This window comes from Lycorma delicatula, chromosome 3 (genome assembly GCF_047948215.1).
Source record: "Lycorma delicatula isolate Av1 chromosome 3, ASM4794821v1, whole genome shotgun sequence".
Taxonomy (NCBI): Eukaryota; Metazoa; Arthropoda; class Insecta; order Hemiptera; family Fulgoridae; genus Lycorma; species Lycorma delicatula.
Window position 1 is genome coordinate 140,864,172 of NC_134457.1, and position 20,386 is coordinate 140,884,557.

Here is a 20,386-nt window from a genome sequence, read left to right on the forward strand (position 1 = left end):
ACTCGATCGCAGTTTGGCCGATGCCAAACTGTCCAGTAACCACACTGCACTAGGAGAGACTGAGACGGGCGGCTCAGAAAGAATGACATCTGCAGATCGTCGAAGCGCCACTTCCCAGCACACGTCAAGAGAACGTAGACTCCTGCCAGTGTTGAGTTGCAAGAACCTCATATTCGGGCGACACAATCATCCATCTTGTGACTGTCCGAACCAAAAATGAACATCTCCGTGGGCTGGTACATTGGGCCCGATGGTCCCTTACCTGGCCACAAGTAAAACACATCTTCGTAGGTCGGGGCCCTTGCAGCCTGGCGACATGTGTCCTAACCCCCAGCACCTGAAGCACCGCTCCTCGGGGTCTCGCATGCGAACCCGGCAATGTACCCAGCCCACTTTCAACCGCTGAGCAATTAGTCGTTTAGCCACCCCATATGTCGTAATGAAAGTGGCACTCTGCGTCCTATCAAATGCAGGGCGGGAGGAAGACACACGAAAGTCAGCGTACGCTCCGACCACCCGCCCTACTGCGTCACCACCTCAGCTTCAGTCACGGAGTCCTCAATATCGTGTATATGCACGATAGTGCATCGGCTCTTCCGTGAGTGTAGGTCAACCGGCAATCCTGGTGTGTTCAATCCACGGATAACTGATTTCAGGGCCGCCGCCTTCTCGGCTCCTCTCATCCGTATGCACAGCTCACCCCCGCTGCCTTGCCGTAAAGACAAAACATCTCCTACCTCCTGATTTGCCACCGACTGCTTACTAAGTCAGCATACAACTGCCCGGTGGATCGAACAATGACCGTGCTACTCTCCGTCTCGGCCGGCGTCGAACGTCGTGTCGGAGGGTTGATCACATAACCTCTCCCAGTAGACGTCTGTCTATCTACCACCTTGATTCCAGAGCCCTCTTTGTGAAACAAATACAGGACCAGCCGCTCAACACATTTTCCAACCCGACCAGGTGGAAGAAATAAAATGAGGTCGACCGCCTCACGACCAATGTCACTCAGGATCGTCACGAAAGTCACTTTTTCTTCAGCCCCGGCATCAAAAAAGATGGTGAAATTTCTTGAAGATGGCTTGGTCACCTCCCGGCCGAGAAATCGGGAACTGTTTTCCACGATGTCCCGAGCGGCTGCTCCAGAACGTATCCCATGACCTTCGTCAGGCATAGACTTCGATAGATCTAAGAAACGACATTTATCCACCGTAATCGACGACTTCTCAGCCACACGGGTCACACTAGCCATCACGCTATTCGGTCAGGGGTTGTTCACCGCCTCCACAAATTCCTCGTCAGAAAGCGATCGAGACAATATGTCCTTTAATTCACGGCCTCTCGGGTGAGGGGGGGGTTGAGTCCCAATATCAAATCGCCGAGAGGTAGAAGCACCCTCCTCCACCGCCGGAGCCTCCAACAGGGACGTCCATGCCACAACCGGCAGCCTTCTCTCCACCACCAACATCTGCTCCAGACCACTCTTGATGTCCCGTCTCGTGGTTGGACATTCTTGTACCAGATAAACACTTTATACCGTCTCAAAGAGTTCCCGAAGAGTCGTCATAACACCAGGACCCGGTCCAATCTGAGGCGTCTTCACGTGACAGTTGTTAATGATAACAACAAAACGCGATGCTGGTGCACGTTCTGGATATCAACTACGACTAACATTGAAATTCAAATCTTATAATTAAGTTTTTCTTTTTATTAATGCGGATTTGGCCTTATTCTTTCTTCCTATCAATTTTCTAATTAATTCACTTAATCTTCTTTAAAGATTAATTACAAATAAAGTTATAATTTAATATAAAACTAATTAAATCCCACATTTTCTTGCGTTATCATCGACATAGTCGTTTTTTATATGCATCATATTGAAAACACATATTTTTTATGATTTTTCAAAAACAAATAACTGACCCGTTTTATTTTAAAAGATTCTAATGAAGTACTGTTTAATAATAATTATAATTTATGAAATTACAGGAATATCCGTAAGAAATCATTTAAAAAATTATTCATCAACGAAATGTTAGTTACCCTATCTTTACCGGTTATTTGAATTTTAGGCTGGCGGGAATTAAAAAAATAGATTTTATTCATTGTAAAACTGCAATCAATAATACCTAGCTAGAAGGATATAGATTAGAAATGTAGAATCCTTAAAATTAATATTTTTTAAATAATAAATGTACTATAAGAGGACGAGTTTGACAATCATTTACAACAAACTTAAAAAATTAACTTTGTTAAATTAACCACTAGAACTATACGAACGCGTAAAAAATAAATTAAAATAAAGTAAGCATTATAAAAATATTTAATGAAGATCAAAACATTTGAAAATGTTTCTTAGCTTAGGCATTGAATAAAAAAACGTTTCATCTGGAACAGATAAATTAAATAGAAAAAATTTTATGTTATTTATTGTATCAGTTATACGAATTTTTTGATCATAATTTCCATTCCTTTCTGTTCTGTATTAATTATAGAAAATTCACTTCTTTATAAATTCGCAATATTCAGCTTCACGTATTTTAATCTTTGTCATCTCTTATAGGATTAATCCTATACAGTTTCTTTCTGTATAAACATAAAGAATATATAAATTAGAATCATATAATTCTGAATATAAAATTCACATTATAAGTCTGGAAACTCCATATCATTTATCATCACTGAAATAAAATAGGAAATAAAACATATATATATATATGTTTTATATATATATATATATATATATATATATATATATATATATATATTCATTAATTGGAAGAGATAGATAATTTACAAATAACAGCAAATATAAAAATTATTAATTATTCAACATTAGAAAAGAAATTTTGTCTAAGTGTTACTTAGTTTAAAAACATGGAAAAGGAATATAATTTATTACGTACGTGATAAAGTGAAGAAATATGAGGATGCATGAATACAGTGATGATAATTAAGGTTTTTTAAATAATATTAAAAATAGAACAAAATTTAAAATAAATAATCTTTATCATAAACTTAAGGCATAAGACTGTTTATTATTCTTATTTATTTTTAATTTGAAGGTAGAACAAACTACAAATTGGTAATAAACATTAGAAATTATGATTAATAGGAGACAACATCATTGCGGGCAACCTATAACTATAAAACTCTTTAAAAAAAAAAGAAATTGAAACTGGATAAAAAAGTTTATAAAAATTGACGAGAATTAATACAGACAATTTATTTTAATTAAAAGGATAGAGATTTTAAAACAAGGGAATGATCGTATATTACAAAATGGCCTACAAGATAAAAAAATTATACCAAAAAAACCTGATTTTTTCAAATAGTAATACAATAATACTGTCTATAAATACGATCTACAAATTATTAATGATTTCTTACTACAACAGATCTTTTAAATTTACTATCATTATATTAACCTTTTTATAAAGAACAGAGCTATATAGAAATGTTATAGTGACAAATCAGACCAAAAGAATTTTAAAATAAAATCAGGTTTAAGTTAGCGGTTTAATTAGATACGTTTTTTCTTGGAATTTATGTTATTTACTTTTAATTAACATAAAAATTATTTACTTTTATTAAAAAGAAGGAAAAAAAATCATCGTCTAAATATTCAATTAAAAAGATTAAGATAAGAAATTTTTTTTATTAACGAATTATTACTTGTTTACAAATACTGTAATAAATTGAAAACTTTTTAAATCCGTTAAAATATTACTGTAAAGCATATTTTACTAAGAAAACTATTTTTATAGGTCTACATAAAAGTGACCTTCTTGTTTTTAATTGGTTTAAATAACATTTAAATGCTAATTGATTATTCAAAGTATATTACAACAAATTAAATTACTTTTTATTGAAAACGATTTCTCCAACAAAAATTACGGTTAATAAAAATATTATCAGATAATAGTAAATATTATCTAGAATTGCCCTACGCTAAATTAAAATTTTTTATTCCACTAATAAAATTAATCGATCACTAATCTGTTATAAAATTAAAGAAAAAGTGATCTCTATCATTATAAGATAATATATATATATTTTTTTTTTCTATACATATAGAAAAAAATTCAATTTAATTTAATTGGTATGACCATCAAGGTGGAAGAACGAAAGAGAATTGATGCATTGGAAATGTGGGCCTACAATAGAATGCTCCGCGTCACATGGACGGGAAACAACTCGATTATAAACGAGCTGGGTATACAGAGGAGTTTCTCCACAATATGCATTCAGAGCATCCTTCGCTTTTTCGGCCATATAATCCGTAGACCCACGAGAAACAGGGAAATGTCGAGGGCAGTAGGTCATGCGGAAGACCGCGGAAAAGATGCTGGTCCAAATTGAAGAGGCGACAGGAGAAACGTTAGGCACATTGATTCGAATGGCAGAGGTCCGTGAACATAAGAGAACCGTGACATAAGAGAAGATGATGGTTTTTTTCTTATTGAAAAGGCAAGGAACAGATTTATTCATTAATATTTATTCGTAGCTCAAAAGTTTTTGATTTAAAAACTTTTGTTACACTTTATTTGGTTTATTAGTGTAATTTTCACCGCCGATAATCATGCACAATAAAACCTTAAAATAAATTAATTTTCTAAACGTTATTTTCAGTGCTTTCTTTATAATTAAAATAACCGTGTAGGAATATAATACTTGAAAATAAGTAACGTATCAAGTATATAAAACATAAAAATGGGAATCAATTACTCGTTTAAAAAAAATTACTCGTTAATAATTCTCAACCATTATTTTTTATATCTATAGATTATTACGGAGCGATTAGAATTCCACCTTGAAAACTCATGTAATTAAAAATAATCATTGAAATACGTTTTATAGAATTCGGTTCTCATAGTTCATATTTATAAGAAAGGAGACAAGAATGATCGTCAAAATTATTTCCATTTTCCCTGGACCATTTGTATGAACGATTATGTAAGGCTGTAATCAATCAATGAGAGAATAGAGGGGAAAATAGTATTCTTCGAAGAGAAAACTGGATTTATTGCGAAGAGCTCCTGTAGGGATAATTTTTTCATTTGTTCAAACATCTGGCTGAAAAGAATATGACAGGAATTTGGAAGCAACACACATTATCTTTGTGAACTGGAAAACGGATATGATGCATCAGAGACATTTTTACTATCAAAAAACCACATGTGATCACGTGTGAAAAACCATGTATGAGAGCTAAAAACTGTGTGACGGTAAAAAAATCAGCAGTTAAATGAAGATATGTCGTCAGTCAAGACGTTTAGAATAACTTTTAAGATTTTTCGATGAAAATATTTTATCGATTGTAAAGAGTACTGGTATAATTTTAATTTTCCCAAAGTAATAACTTTAATAATAAAATTAAAACCTACTTCATTTATTTTTTAAATAAAACTAAATTGAAACGTAATAGGTTTAGCAACAAAAATTAACTTACCAAAGTTGTTGACTGTCAACTAAAAGGTAAAATGTTCGATTTATAAAATAAATAGATTCAGTTTCACACTTGATAATACTTTATCGCATTCATTCTCCAAAAATAAATCACATTTTCGGTGTGTTTAGTTTTCAAAAAAAGAGATTGAGGTTCTTTACCAGTCAAAGGTTATTTTTACAATATCGTAGCAAATTTTCATTTGATTTTATTATATTAGAACCTTCTTCATTCTTTAAGAAGTTAAAAATAAAGTCTATATCTTTATAAAAGAAACGGGATTTAAAAATTATGACATAACCCAAAGTCATAATGACCTCTATCAAAAAGTCTTATAAAAGGTTTTTTTTTTTATACGTGCATATCTATGCTCATCGTTACCGTTAAAAAAATGGATGTGATTCATCACACTTTTTTACCTTCAAAAGGTCATATATGATGTGTGAAAAAACGATGTATGTGTAAGAACTAAAAGCTCTGTGATGGTAAAAAATTAGCAGCAAAATAGAAATTTTTGCATCTCAACACTTTCAGAATAACGAAGAGACTTTATCAAGAACGATAGAAAAACTGGATTTTTCGTGGTCTTTTTAAAAAAATATTATGTACATACGAGTATTACACATATAAGAAGGCTTATCTATAGAAATTTAATTAAATCAAGTTACAAATTCTGAATGAATTGGACTGAATAATCCTAATCAACTGGTGTATGTAAGTTACATAATTATAATACATTACAAAATGGATCACTAATAAAATACAGTACTCTACTTTGTATCGATTTAATTAACATGCATACTTATATGTTTAATATCAATTCAATACTAATATTACCAATCCATCTACAGAATTAAATTAATAGTAAATTACATACAAGATTATGTTTGCTTACTTAATTAATAGTAAATCAAAAAATTAAATAAAGAACTGGTACGTAATAGATACATAGATATTAATTAACATTAATAAATATAAAGGCTATAAAACAAAATTGTTTCTGTATTTATGTACGTCGATAATAATTAATATATATATATATATATGAATTATTGTACAATATATATATATATATATATATGTATATAATTTATTCTAAAATTTTTTAGGTCGTGAAATTACATAAATTAAAAACGAGTATTTAGTTAGATTAATCATCATCATCATTATTAATTCCACTGGTATGGTATTCGATATTGAACTTAATTCGTTCAATTAATTGTAATTACGAATTTATTTTTTTTATTATTATAATAATTTTAAAAATTACCTGAATCGTTTGAGCGCACCCAAAGTAAATATCCGCTATTTTCGAGTGGCTTACCACTCGAAAACAGGACGTTTATTCATTGTATTATTCTATTAATACAATGTGAAGTACATAAAAAATTACATGATATTTTATACATAATATTACAATATTACATGAAAAGAAACAAAAAGTAGCGTCATGTGATGTCATAGAATTGTTACTCTAAAAGGATATGGAAAATATACACGAATTTCTAAACTTGATATATATTTTAATTTAATTAAAATAATATTAAAAAGAAAAATTGGATTCAGTCACACCGCGAAACCATGCCAAACTTAACATATTTTAATTATTAAATCCGGATTGCTTCCGGGAATAATATTATTAATTTTTTATAACTTAAAAAATTCCTTGAAACTTAAAATTAATATTTAAACATTATTTTGCATATCTAAAGATTATTTTAAAATAAAGAAGTATTAAAAACTTATCGATTATAACACTTATCTGATCGTTACTTCCTGTTCTATATAAAATAAAAATAGAATAAATAAGTAAGTGAAAGTTTTTTATCTTTTTCTTAAAACTTAACCGGATGATATTTAAATTTTAAATAATGTAGGTCTAAGATAAATAAAGTCCATTACAGAAAACGTCAAACAATGATTAACGTTTACAATCTAGCCATGTAATGCTGTGAACTAGTACCATCTACTCACTCTACTGGTTATTCATAAGGCTTTTGATCAATAAACTTAATATCCCATCGATCAGAATCACCAATTATTTTCTTTCAAATGTTTGATAGCAGCATATTTACTCTTAATTAAAAATATTAGTTAAATAAATATTTTTCATCGGTTAGAGTAACCTCTATAAAATAAAAAAAAAAAAACGGTTCTCTGTAATAATAAAAATAACTTGAAAAAACCAATTATGTTAGCAAAATAATAAAACCATCGTTACTTACCAACATGGTGATGCTCATGATGTGCTCTATTGTCCTGCAAATGATGTTGAAGTTTGTTTTCATGATGATAATAATGATGATGATGCAGCATACATTCTATATCGGTGCAGTTCAACATAATGATTCCGTGCTTCCGCGCGTGCGCGCACAATTAAAATAATATTAAAAAGAAAAATTGGATTCAGTCACACCGCGAAACCATGCCAAATTTAAGTACGATACACACGTACATAAATAATAAATTATATAAAACAGAAAACAACGAATAGTTTTAATAATAGTAAAAAATAAATAAATAAATAAAATGATAATGATCTGAAAATAGATTATGTAATAAAATCACTTTTATAATTTATAAATAATAAATAATAATCGATATTTTGATTTTAATTGAATTTCCATATTTCAATTATAAAATGTGAAAGTATGTAACCTCGTCTAATCCATTTCGTAGATAACTGTCAATATAATGAACGGTGAAATTTCTGTATTTTTGTTCTTCGTAATTTATCAAGTTTTAACTGGAAAACCTGAAACAAAAATCAAAATCAACTTAGATTATTAGAAAAAAAAATTAATAAAAGATATAATAATTATATTATAATAAACATTGTTAATAATAGTTATAATTATTGTGTTTTATTAAATTTAATTTGTGCAATAATTAGCAATAATTATGTGCAATAATGTAATACGTGCAAAATTCTAAAATAACATTTCTAGAGACAACAATTCTGTTCGCAAGACCGACACAGAATTAGAAACTAATACTGTAAATTACAAAAGAAATTTAAAAAAATTAAAAAAGAAAATTATAATAAAATAAAATATTAGTAATTAAACTCTTCAATTCAACTAAAATATGCCCAAATCTTTTTACAATATTACAATATTTGTTTCAAAGGACCCAGTCATTTAAATACTAATAGTTTTTTTTTATTTTATCAAATGAGTTCCTTTATAATGCAACCTAAACTCCTGTAACACAGGATAACTGCTATAAAGTAATTAACGTTCTCTTCCTCACCCATATTATAAATGTGGATGATATCTAGTTTGTGATACATGGAAAACAAAGTAGATACACTTGTTAGAAAATTTTGAAAATATTTGTTTAAATATTGCAACTCATTTTGCGTTTTAAATTACAAATTTATTAGATTAATAATCTCCTTCCTACTTACACACTTAACCGATGACTTCCACTTTTGTTCAATTATTAATTATCTAAATCAATCTTATTTTGATTATCATTAAAAATTCTGTTAAATTTATATCTGTATATAATTTACACACACATACACATTACTCGTATTTTTAACTTTATTATTTAATTTCAGCATTGAAAGTTGTTTTGAAAGTGTACAATATATTCTTATAAATGAACCTGAATTACATATAAACATTAATTAATAAAAAATAATCCGAAAATTTTGACATAAATAATTAAATTCCCGTAATTTGAATATTTTAGTGTTTCTTCACGTTTCAGATAACCACGTTTTCAGTAAAGTTCTATAAATAGTATAATGTCGGTAATTAACATTGTATACACTCTTCAGATTACTTTGTTACGTAAAAAAGTATTTAAAAAAATTATTTTTTTGTAATCAAACTGGATATTTTACGTATGGAAAATGAATACGTTTTAATTCTAAAGATACTGTAGTATTTATCAAGATAACGATTATCAAATTTTTGAACTGAAAACAAGCTTTTTAATTTATATCTTACTCTACGATAAACGTTTCGCTCTCATTTAAGTTCAGAAAGTAAAATGTATTAATACAATAATAAATTACTTTATATAAACGAATACTTATTATAAAACTAATCGATTTAATGAAGTAACATTTTATTAATTTTTCAGATTTAACTTCTAAATATATAAAAATTATTTCGTTGTATTAAAAGATATTTAATATGATTTTAACAAGAATGTGAACAGTGACTTTCTCTTGTCACGTGATAACGTTACATGCAGATGTATGAATTTCTAACCCTATTCATGTGCTTTACAGCATAAAGAAAATTGCGCTCAGGGCACAATGATAAGAACATCTGAGACTAATGGAAACGTTAACAATGTTGCCGCGTTTCATGTTTAAATTTAATGTATCAAAATAAAATTATGAATTACTTTTTTAACGGATTTCAAAAAAAAAATCCGAAATCAATACTGCGCCCAGTCATGTTTGTATACAGGCCCCTATGTATGTATGTATAAAACTTTTTCGTCCGCAAATCTTAACCGATTTTGACGAAACTTGGTAGGGTGATATAAACGTATTGGGAATAGAGCCCTATTGATTTTCAAGCGAATCAGTTCATAGGGACCAGAATTAGAGCCAAAAAACGGGGTTTTTGGATACATTTCAGCTTTTATTTTGTTCTACTAGGCACAAATTTCTTTCTTATATTTACTTTCTATTTTCTTAAGACTAGGTTATTTTAAGAGGCAGCACTGGTTTGATGCTTATCAAACCAGGTGAAGCACACAAAACACTTATATTTTTACCGTCACAAGGTAATATTTAAATAAATGATACTATACACTAAATAAAATATTTAATTATATGCCACTAGAAGTTTTTTTTTTATTAAGTTTTGGTATAATAACCGAGATTTTTAAATATAGAAGCAATACATTTTTTTAACGGATTTCCAAAGAATTTAAAGAAATTGCTACTGTGCTCCGTCATATTTTTTAAGTGTGTCGGAGGGAGGCAACCTTGTTACCTTCTGCGTTCTTCTGAACACGATTCTACAATGTTTATATGCATATGTATGTATAACTCACCGGGTGGTCTAGCGTTTAACTTGTCGTCGCAAATCAGTTGCTTAACAGCTGATTTTCGAAGTCGAAGGTTCTGAGGTTCAAATCCTAGTAAAAGTTAGTCCCTTTTTTCGGATTTGAATTCTAGACGGTGGATACAAGTATGCTTTGGTGGTTAAGGTTCAATTAACTACACGTCTCAGGAACGGTCGTCCTATGTCTGTACAAAACTACACCCATTTATATGTCAGACATATCATCCTTATCTCATTGTGGTGGTGGGAGGGTACTTATTGCTCACTATTTGAACAGATTGTAACTTACACATTAGAAAACTAAAAAATAAATACGTTGTATGTATAAGATATTTTGTCCGCTCTACCGGACGCAAATCTCAATCTTTTTTGCCGAAACTTAGCGGGGTGATGTAAACCTATTGGGAATAGAGCCCTATTGATTTTCAAGCGAATCCGTTTACAAGAAAGGAAGTTAAAGGTAAAAAACTGGTTTTTTTGGTACCTTTTCAAGGTTAACTAATACCGGAAATCAGCCTTTCTGATCTATTTACTGCGACAGAGTTTAATTTTTAAGTAAAATTCTCCTGTATGGAGAAAGAAGAGTCTGCAGGACAGAAGCGTATAGGGGGTATGGGGCAGTCTTGTGTCGCAGAAGTGCTTTTCCCATAATCTGGCTTCTATTTCGCAATGTGTGGGAGCTGAAACTGTTGGTTCGACAACATTCGAATACCAAGGTTGAGATCAAAAGGTGCTCAGCGGACATGGACAGAAATGTTCGTATGTTGGAAACATTCGAAGATGTTCTAGACAGAATAGATGAGGAATCTCAAGGGGGAAGGACTATTCCACCGATTATAACAGAAAAGGCTACGCAGATGTACCACAATGAGACATCGATTCCGATGTGACATCGCAGACTCCGGACCGGGGATTGGAACGGGCCATGGCTTGGTCGATAGAAGAGCTTCGGCGAGCGGTCGAGAATGGAGTTGCTGATGCCGATATTGAGTGGCTGGTACTGAGGGAATGGCCGAAAGATATATTTCAGAACTCAGCTTTAGTGGAGGATACTGCCGGCTTGGAAGATGGCGTTGGATCCGCCTGGATCATTGACATGGCGGTTGGAATCGAGCATTCACAACACATGTCGGTATTCTGAAAAGCTCCGCGGCTTCAAGACTTTACCAGTGCGGGTAGATTGAGGACGAGCCAGATCCTAGTTTTGCAATCTTTTTTTTTTTTTTTTCTCAGCTCCCCTGGGCCGGACCGACTTGTTGGTATCACGCCGCCCAGGGGAGTGTCTTTAAACTCAAATAGGCCTCCCCACCTACCGGCTATATACCGGTAAGGCAGGTCGGCCTACCGGTTAACACTTTTTGAGAGTTCTTTATCAATATTGCCCCCTTGGGGACGCAATATTAATACACCACATTATTACACCACGCCAGACCCAGTTCGCCGAGACGCGGCGCCGGGTCCCTTCAGTATTCAGTGTGCTGTTGCCTGACTGTTACCCGTGGAGTCCTTGGTGGCTCATCAGTGCCAACACACCGCAGCATGCTGGACCTCACCAGCAAGGCTGTCCACCCAGTCCTATTCTAGCCAACACCTTGTCTTCTCTCATCGGAATATTTCTGTAGAACAACTTGTCTAACAAAACCAGCAAAATTATTCCAGTTTGACTCGCTTCTTAGCATATAGTCTATTGTTGTCTCTGGAGTTATACCTGTGAGTGCCTTACTATGTCTAAGTGTGTCCCACCTATTGCACTCAAAAAAGGTGTGCTCAGCATCATCTATCTCGTTGCAGTAGTTGCAAATTGGCTCTTCTCTCTTGCCTATTTTGTGCAGGTAGTTATTGAAGGAACCATGTCCTGTAAAAAACTGCGATAGGTGATGATCAACCTCACCAAATCTTCTCGACAACCATGGCTTGATGTTGGCGATGAGGGTTCTCGTCCATCGACCCACAGCTTCCTGAGACCATCTTTCCTGCCAGATATTATAAACGGCATCCCTGACCTCTTGTTCTGGCTTGCCTTGTGCCCTCTCCACCCTCTTTTTTGCGATTAGGTCAATAGGAGGTGTACCCGATAACACGCACAGGGCGGCATAGGACACTGTCCTGTATGCGGACACAACACCTAGGAGCACACACCTGTGCGTCCTCGCCAGTCTCTCTTTGTTGCGCCTGATGGCGATAGAGCGCCACCAGGCCGGAACGGCATACATAAGCGAAGACACGACGGTGGTCGCCAGTAAACGGCGCTTTGAGGCCCGAGGGGCATTCTGCGATGACATAATGATGTTTAGACTTTTTATCATCCTTTCTGCCTTGTTGCATACATTGACTATGTACTCGGTGTATCTACCGTTTTTCTGGAGGATAACTCCTAAGTACTTGATGTTATTCGCTTCTTCTATAGCATGACCGTTGATAGAAATATTGAACGGTTCTAGCACTCTTCTACCCGTAAAGGCAATACACCGGCATTTTTCCGTAGACAGTTGCAGACCCCTGGACCTCAACCACTCCTGTATAGTGTCGATGGCCGCATACACCCTCTCCCGCACCTCCAAGACCGTCCTTCCCTCTACGAGGACTGCAAGGTCATCTGCATAAGCCAGGACCTGGACGCCGACAGGAAACTCCTTCTGAAGGAGTTCGTCTATAATCACCAGCCACAACAACGGCCCCAGAACAGAGCCCTGCGGAACTCCACCGTGCATTTGAAAATGTACTGTTTCTTCCTGTGCTTCCACCAGACATCCTCTGTTGGACAAGTAACATTAAATTTCCCTACGAAGGTACGGGCTGAGGCCCCTAGCCGCAATTGTGTCATTAATGTGACCCCAACCAATAGCCCCGAACGCGTTTTTTACGTCTAGTGACAGCATCAGTGGAATTCTCCTGGTTCGCCAAGTGCCTCTCTTCACCTCGTCGGCCCATCCCGAAATACGGCAGATAGCCTGCACGGTGGATCGCCCCCGCATAAACCCGTACTGGTTAGGACTGATTCCGGCTCCCTCTTCTAGTTATTTGATGATGCGGCGAGCCAGCATCTTTTCTACTAGCTTCCCCATCATGTTAAGGAGGCTCAGGGGTCTATAGGTTATATCTTCCTCCGAAGAGGTGCCTTTAGGTAGGAATACCACTCCTTCCAGCATTCGGGGAAGTCTCCGTTCTCCATGCCATGGCTGGCAATCTCGAGCATCTCCCAGGGAGCCTTCTGAACCAGCCCCTTGATCACTGCCGCGGGATCTTGTCCGGACCAGGGCTCTTTTTGGTTGCCAAACTCCTCGCCGCAAGTTGTAGCTCTTCCATGGTGAATCTTCTATTGTCGTAAGGTGTGGATCTCACGATATCAGGCACTGTATGCGGGAACAACCTAGCTACCTCCCTTGCAACACTGGTCTTATTGAGGATAGGCATACGTCTCCCGAACTTTTTGGTCACAATACGATATGCCTGGCTCCAGGGATTGCTGTCAAGCTCTTCGCAGAGCCTGATCCAGCAATCCTTTTTACGTCTCTTAATAGCCTTATTGAGCGTTCTTCTTGCCTCGAGGTATCTATTGGCTATTTCCTGGTACCCTTCTCTGTTATTTCTAAGAATACGTTGTTTCCTTCTCCTAACGGACTGGAGCTCTTGTCTCATTGCTTCAATTTCAGCAGTCCACCAATATACGGAGCGCCTCCTTGTATTGTTAGCTGCCATTCTGTCTATTTCTTGCTTTATTATATTAGACAAAGCCTCAGGTGATTGTTGATGTCTATCAGGCAGTCTATTGCAGTCCTGTTGACGATTTGCTCTATTTGTACTGATGAGAATCTCGGTAGGGGGGAGTGCACTTCACGCCTGAAATCTACGTCTTTCAGATCCAAGATAGAGGCGCGGTGATCGCTCGCTATATCTTCTGAGAGAACCATCCACTGGTACTGATTCCTCCTCCACCTACAGTCCAGGATGGTGAGGTCAAGCACCGACCGATGACCTCTCGCTACGTACGTGGGCGTATCGTCATTAATGCAGATGCAGTCGGCAGTTCCCAGGAGATCGGCAAGGATCTGTTCCCTCCTGTTGGTGTGTCGACTGCCAGCCGACACCATTTTGCTGTTAAAATCACCCAACATTACGATCCTCTTGGTTGAATTGGTAATCACACCTTGTAAAGTGTCGATGAAGTTAGTAAAGTCCGCGATCGCAATGTTGGGCGAAATGTACACACCCACGAATAGAGTTGTTTCGGTCTCAACAGACACCACGCCACTACCTCTAAACTTGAAATTCCATTGTATACTATGACTTAAGTCCATAATGGCAACATCTCCCGACATATCAACAGTCCATCCAAGTTTGGCAGCTTCATATTTATTGGTTTCGGTGACCACAAGGAGGTCTACGTTCTTGTCTGCAACAACACGACTAATTAAGTCGTGAGCGAGAATACTCCTATTGGCATTCGCTAACATAATCCTAATCATGCAATTTTTTCTTACATTGCCATGCTCCAGTCCTGTGTTCACCGCTCTTACAATCGAGGCATTGCTTAGGTTCAAGACAATCCGCTATCTTGTGACCTCTGCTACCGCAGTTGAAGCACAAATCGAGCCTATCTGGGCCCTTACATTCGTGCCTTCTATGACCCGTGCCCCAACAACGGTAGCACCTTTCTTCATCTTCCCGGATGTACGCCCGGCAACTAATCCATCCGATTCTTATTCTTTCCTCGACCAGTTTGCATGCCGCTCTGTAAGAGGTCATGACCATAATATTTTGTGTCTCGCAAAAACCTTTCCTCATGGATGTTATCTTGACTTCCTCGCTAGAACCCACGCGATTTATAATGGCAGCCATAACCTCTTGCTCTGTTGTGTCATGCTCGACATCTCGGATGTGCACAACAGTTCTCCTTCCAGCTCTGCTTTTTATATCAACGTGAAGGTCAGCAGCCTTGTCCCTCAGGATAGATGTAAATTGTTCCGCTTTCTCTGCACCCTGTATCCTAACGTGGAGCTCCTCGTTACGGCCCTTTCGCAATGAGATGACGTTATTTGCCTCCTCGCTGGTGACAGCATCCTTCATGGACCGGAGGAGCTCCGCGTACGTTTTTCCTTCCGCCTTAACAATCACTGTTCGGCTTTGCTCCGCCGATGGAGTAGCCTTCTTTATCGGGATTTGATTATTACCGATGTGCCTGGTCCCACCATCCCCTTGGAGAATTAACACATATACAGGTGTTTCCCTTGCTCTGAAGATATAGGATATGATCTTCTTGGCAAAATTTCCCATACTGCCCGAAGGCAGTATGGACGCTGAATTTGGTGACTGTATAGCTATCTAGTTTTGCAATTTACTGCTCGAGATCTTTCTGAGGAGGGTAGAGATGTAAAATTGCTCTAGGGCGGACTAGAGCAATTTTACATAGGGACATTTACTAAGGGACAGTGTCGCCGGGCGAAACTGGGGTCCTATCCGTACGGAAGGGACAGGGAGAGGACCTAAACGTCCGGGTGCGGGCCGATAGTAGTGAGGCCAAACAGTTGAGCAGAGATATCGCCGAAAAAGTGGATACGGCTCTGACTGGAACGGGTGATAGAAGGACCACTTCCTAGTTAAGGACGTGGATGCTCTTACGATACAGGATGAGTTTCTTGGGGAAATTCGCAAAATAACGGGCGAGTCGGTCATTGTAGATGTTTTATCAATGCAGCCGGCTTACGGCTCAACGCAGATAGTCACATTAGCAGTGCCGCCCATCCTTGCGGACAAGCTGCTGTTTGACGGGCGTGTTTGAATTGGGTGGGTGGCTTGTCGAGTGATGCGGCGTATCTCTGACGACCTCTGCTTCAGATGTTGGCGTCCAGGCCGTAGAGCCAAGTTCTGTAATGGCACCGATAGGAATGGCCATTGTTTCACGTGTGGTAAGGTGGGCCATACACGTAAAGATTATAAACAGGAGCCTCGATTACATCCTGCAAGCTGCACGGTCATGCGTCCGGAGGTCAGAGATGCAAGAGGCTCCACCTACGTCAGGTGTTATGTCTTCACAGTAACGTCATGGTGTCTTTGAGGGACAGCCCCATCCGGGAGGGGTGGAAAGCTTCGGTCTACCCTCTTCAATGATCGGGTGAAGACTCCTTTTAGATCCTATTGGAGGGAATGTAAGACCGTAGTTCCGATGGGGATTCCCTTGGGAGTTCCCCACTAGAGTCGAGGCATTAAGACCGGAGTCGCGGTGGGTGGTTCCTTTTAAGAGCTACCCATTAGAGGCATGGCAAGCAAGAAAAGATCGAGTTTCGACTACTTTGGTGGGGGAGGGGGGGTCTTGTGCTCTTCCAAAATAGTTTGAGGCGATGGTACTCCTCGGATCTAAGTCCGGATCCGAGGGGCGGGGAAAATAAAGAAGATAAAAAAGAAGTAAATATTACGACAATATACTTCAATAACCATCCGAATTATTAATACATATAGATCTTTTAGGTAACAATGATGATATTTTAAAAATTTAACAGACATCATTTACTATATTTAGTGGATAGGTTTTAACCTGAAAATTACAAGTCTGACTGGAATCCTAGCCATACATGGAAAATGTTTACTCGAAAAAATTTGAAACCATACGAGTATAGTTAAATGTTTTTCAAATGACAAACATTTAAGCTTCTGTGATAAAATTAAATAATCTACAAAACCATTATTTTTAAAAGGACACAATCAAACATGACTTATTGTCTGTCTTAGACTTTGAACTCTTTTCTCTTTAGACCTTTAATTGTCTTATAAAATTATTAATTAAATAAAAAATAAATAAGTTTTCTTTGTTTTACTGAATAGAATAAAATCTGTCTTATAAAGATCGAAGATTGTGTTTTTATTATTAATTAATCTACTTATAATTTTCTAAATAATACTTCTTTAAGAATTAAAATATTCTTATTGAAATTGAATGAAAATAACAATAATAATAATAATTAAATAATTAATTTAAAAATAGGAAATAATTTATAAAAATTAGTATCAACCAACAATGAAAATATTTTTGAATAAATTTGTTGGACTATTAGTTTCGTTGACCTAAAAAATATAAAAATTTAATGATTTATTATTTATTTAATAATACGACTATATTATTGATGAGTAATGTGCGATAAACAAAAACGGGACACAAAGTAATAGTTATCTATTGAACTTTGAATATTATCTTTGTAAAGGTTCATTACCGATTTTGTACGAATATTAACAAAGGATATTCACTAAAAATATTATATTACTAAAAGAAATATAAACACGTGTGCTTAAATACCCATAAATAACATAAATATTTAGAAATTAGCCAACTAAACCCAAAATTTTTGAATCTTTTTTTGTCTTAAGAGAAAAACTGGTTTTTCTATTATCTATATAAATTCAAAACTTTACATAAAAAGCACTAAAAAGGAAGGAAAGCTCGAACTAAATTAATCCAGGATAAAAGGAAATAGCTCAATCTTAAAATCAGTAACAATCTTTTACGTCATTCTTGTGTAAATTACAACTCCTCTTGTATAAATAACACCTTCACTTCATAACGTGAATTTTCAGTACTAATCGATGATTCATCAATACATGAAAACGGAGAGTGGAGACAAAAGGAATGATTGGAAGAAGAAAAAGTATTATAGATTCTCTTCTGGTCATAATTTTACTGATTACATTAAAATTTATAAAATGGGTTATCCATTAATAGTATTATCCATCAATTTCCGGAAAAAAAATTATTAAAAATAATAATCTTCGTAGAATATTTCTAGATATCAGTCGAAAATTAATATCTAAAAAAATTTAAATTAGATATACTCTCGCTATAAATGATTAATTCAAGATAAATCGAGAAACTGAACTTGAAAATACGAAATGTGTTGGGAAAAATAAATGTGGTATAAAGTTATTTGTATTTATAATAGACAATTAAACGCATAAATAGAGAAAATCCGTAGAATACGGATAATGATTGCAAAAAGAGGGAGAAATATTAGCTGATAGTGAGATGAAGACAAGAGCAATATTTAACTCTAACCAGCCACAAAGTATCTATAATACAGAAGTTACCAAGTAATGACATCCGATGCATGTGTTTTTGCATTGGATCTTCCCATATTCGTAGAAAGATTCTAACCCAAAAATTTAATACAACTAGTTATATATATATAACTAGTATATATATATATATATATAGTTGTAACCACATTTTTTTCAATTATTCACTAAAATTCATAATTTTTTTATGATGACAACACCAACAAAAAAACTGGTTCAAGTTATAATCGGTCTAATTACAACACAAAAGTCTTTTGTACTTGGTAAAAAAACACGTTATTAAGAATCTTATTCCAACCTGTCCCATCGTTATAGACGTAATTTTAAGATATATATTTTTCAAGACTGATTAAGAAGGTTTAAAAACTTCAAAAATTCATAAATTACTCACATATTTCATATTAAATATTTTTCCAACGATATATAAAAGTTTTTTTACAAGCAGAAAATGTATCGATGTAGTACACCACTTTTGCGTTTGTTTTCCTTTAATGTACCGTTTCCGAAAGAGTTACAGTGAGGTCAAACCATACTCTAACAAGTTATATTTTCTCATGACCCGTGATGCGGCGTACCTCCGACAACCTCTGCTTCAGATATTGGCGTCCAGGCCATAAAGCCAAGTTTTGTAACGGCACCGATAGGAGTGGCCATTGTTTCACGTATGGTAAGGTGGGCCATACACGTAAAGTATGTAAACAGGAGCCTCGATGTACATCCTGTAAGCTGCACGGTCATGCAGCTTGGAGGTCGGGGATGCAAGACGGCTCCATCTGCATCAGGAGTTGTGTCATCACAGTATCGTCATGGTGTCTTTGTGGGACAGCCCCATCCGGGAGTGGTGGGAGGCTTCGGTCTTCTACCTTCAATGATCGGGGACTCTTTTGAGATGTCATTGGGAGGGAATGTAAGCCCGTAGTTCCGACCGTAATTTTATTAATTTTTCTTTTATGCTTCTGGACCGCTATTTTTTGGTAATAATTAACAAAGCATCTTGGTAGCTCTGAAATAACGTATCAGAATGTTTGAACCAAACACAGAAACATAAAGTTACTGATTAACGATTTAAATTGATCAGCTCAAATATAATTTTAAAATAAATTACCTTTCTTCCCGTATTAAAGAACGTTTTAAGAACCATCTGGAAAGACACAGGGTCTGTCTCAGGAAAAATCCGTACTGAGTAACTTCAAATTTTATGCAAGTGGAAGTAGTCACCTTAACTTTTAACTATCTAATAAAAAGATTCCTACCAAAGTATAACCTGCAACACGTACCGAGTCATTTCAATAATCACAAACGGTGGATGTAACTATTAACTGATTTGGTAACAATGAACAAGTCCTGGTTATATGAAGGTGATACAGATAAACCGAATACGTTCAAAATACCACAAAATTCATACGATTATTGATTATAGAATTTTTGTCCGTGATTAAAAATAATAGTAAACAAACGCAAAATAAAGATTACACAATCATTTCTTCAGCTGAAGATTGAAGAAATGTGTATGTAATAAAAAATATTTTAGTTAGGCAATAACATTATACAGTATATCAATAAAGCGAGAGGGGTGGGTACTAGCGAAGCTTAATGATGAAGAGGATTAAGACAAAAAAGTTCCTCAAAATTTTCCTGAAAGATTCTAAGAAAACCGGGGGAAAACTTAAAATCAGAGTATATAGAAAAATATGAAACTAATAAAATGGAAATACAGGGAATTTTAACAAGTAAAATTAATAAATTATGTGAAGTAAGCATAAGCTTAACTTTAATGAAAAAGCAAATTAAATAAATAAATAAATTAAAATAAATAAATAATTTCAATTACTTAGTATTT

At 35.2% G+C, this 20,386-nt stretch overlaps 1 protein-coding gene across 2 annotated transcripts in view; it reads right to left on the reverse strand.

Annotated features, from left to right (window-relative positions):
* The window catches only part of LOC142322053 (uncharacterized), an 850,063-nt gene extending 842,137 nt beyond the window's left edge, over window positions 1–7,926 (reverse strand). Inside the window, exon 1 of one of the 2 annotated variants that reach the window (XM_075360675.1) lies at window positions 7,675–7,926. In XM_075360675.1, the coding sequence (XP_075216790.1) occupies window positions 7,675–7,792 (118 nt within the window). In that variant the 5' untranslated portion in view covers window positions 7,793–7,926. The remainder of the gene's footprint in view (window positions 1–7,674) is intronic. The other variant, XM_075360677.1, reaches the window with a different exon arrangement.
* Window positions 7,927–20,386: the final 12,460 nt, after the last annotated feature.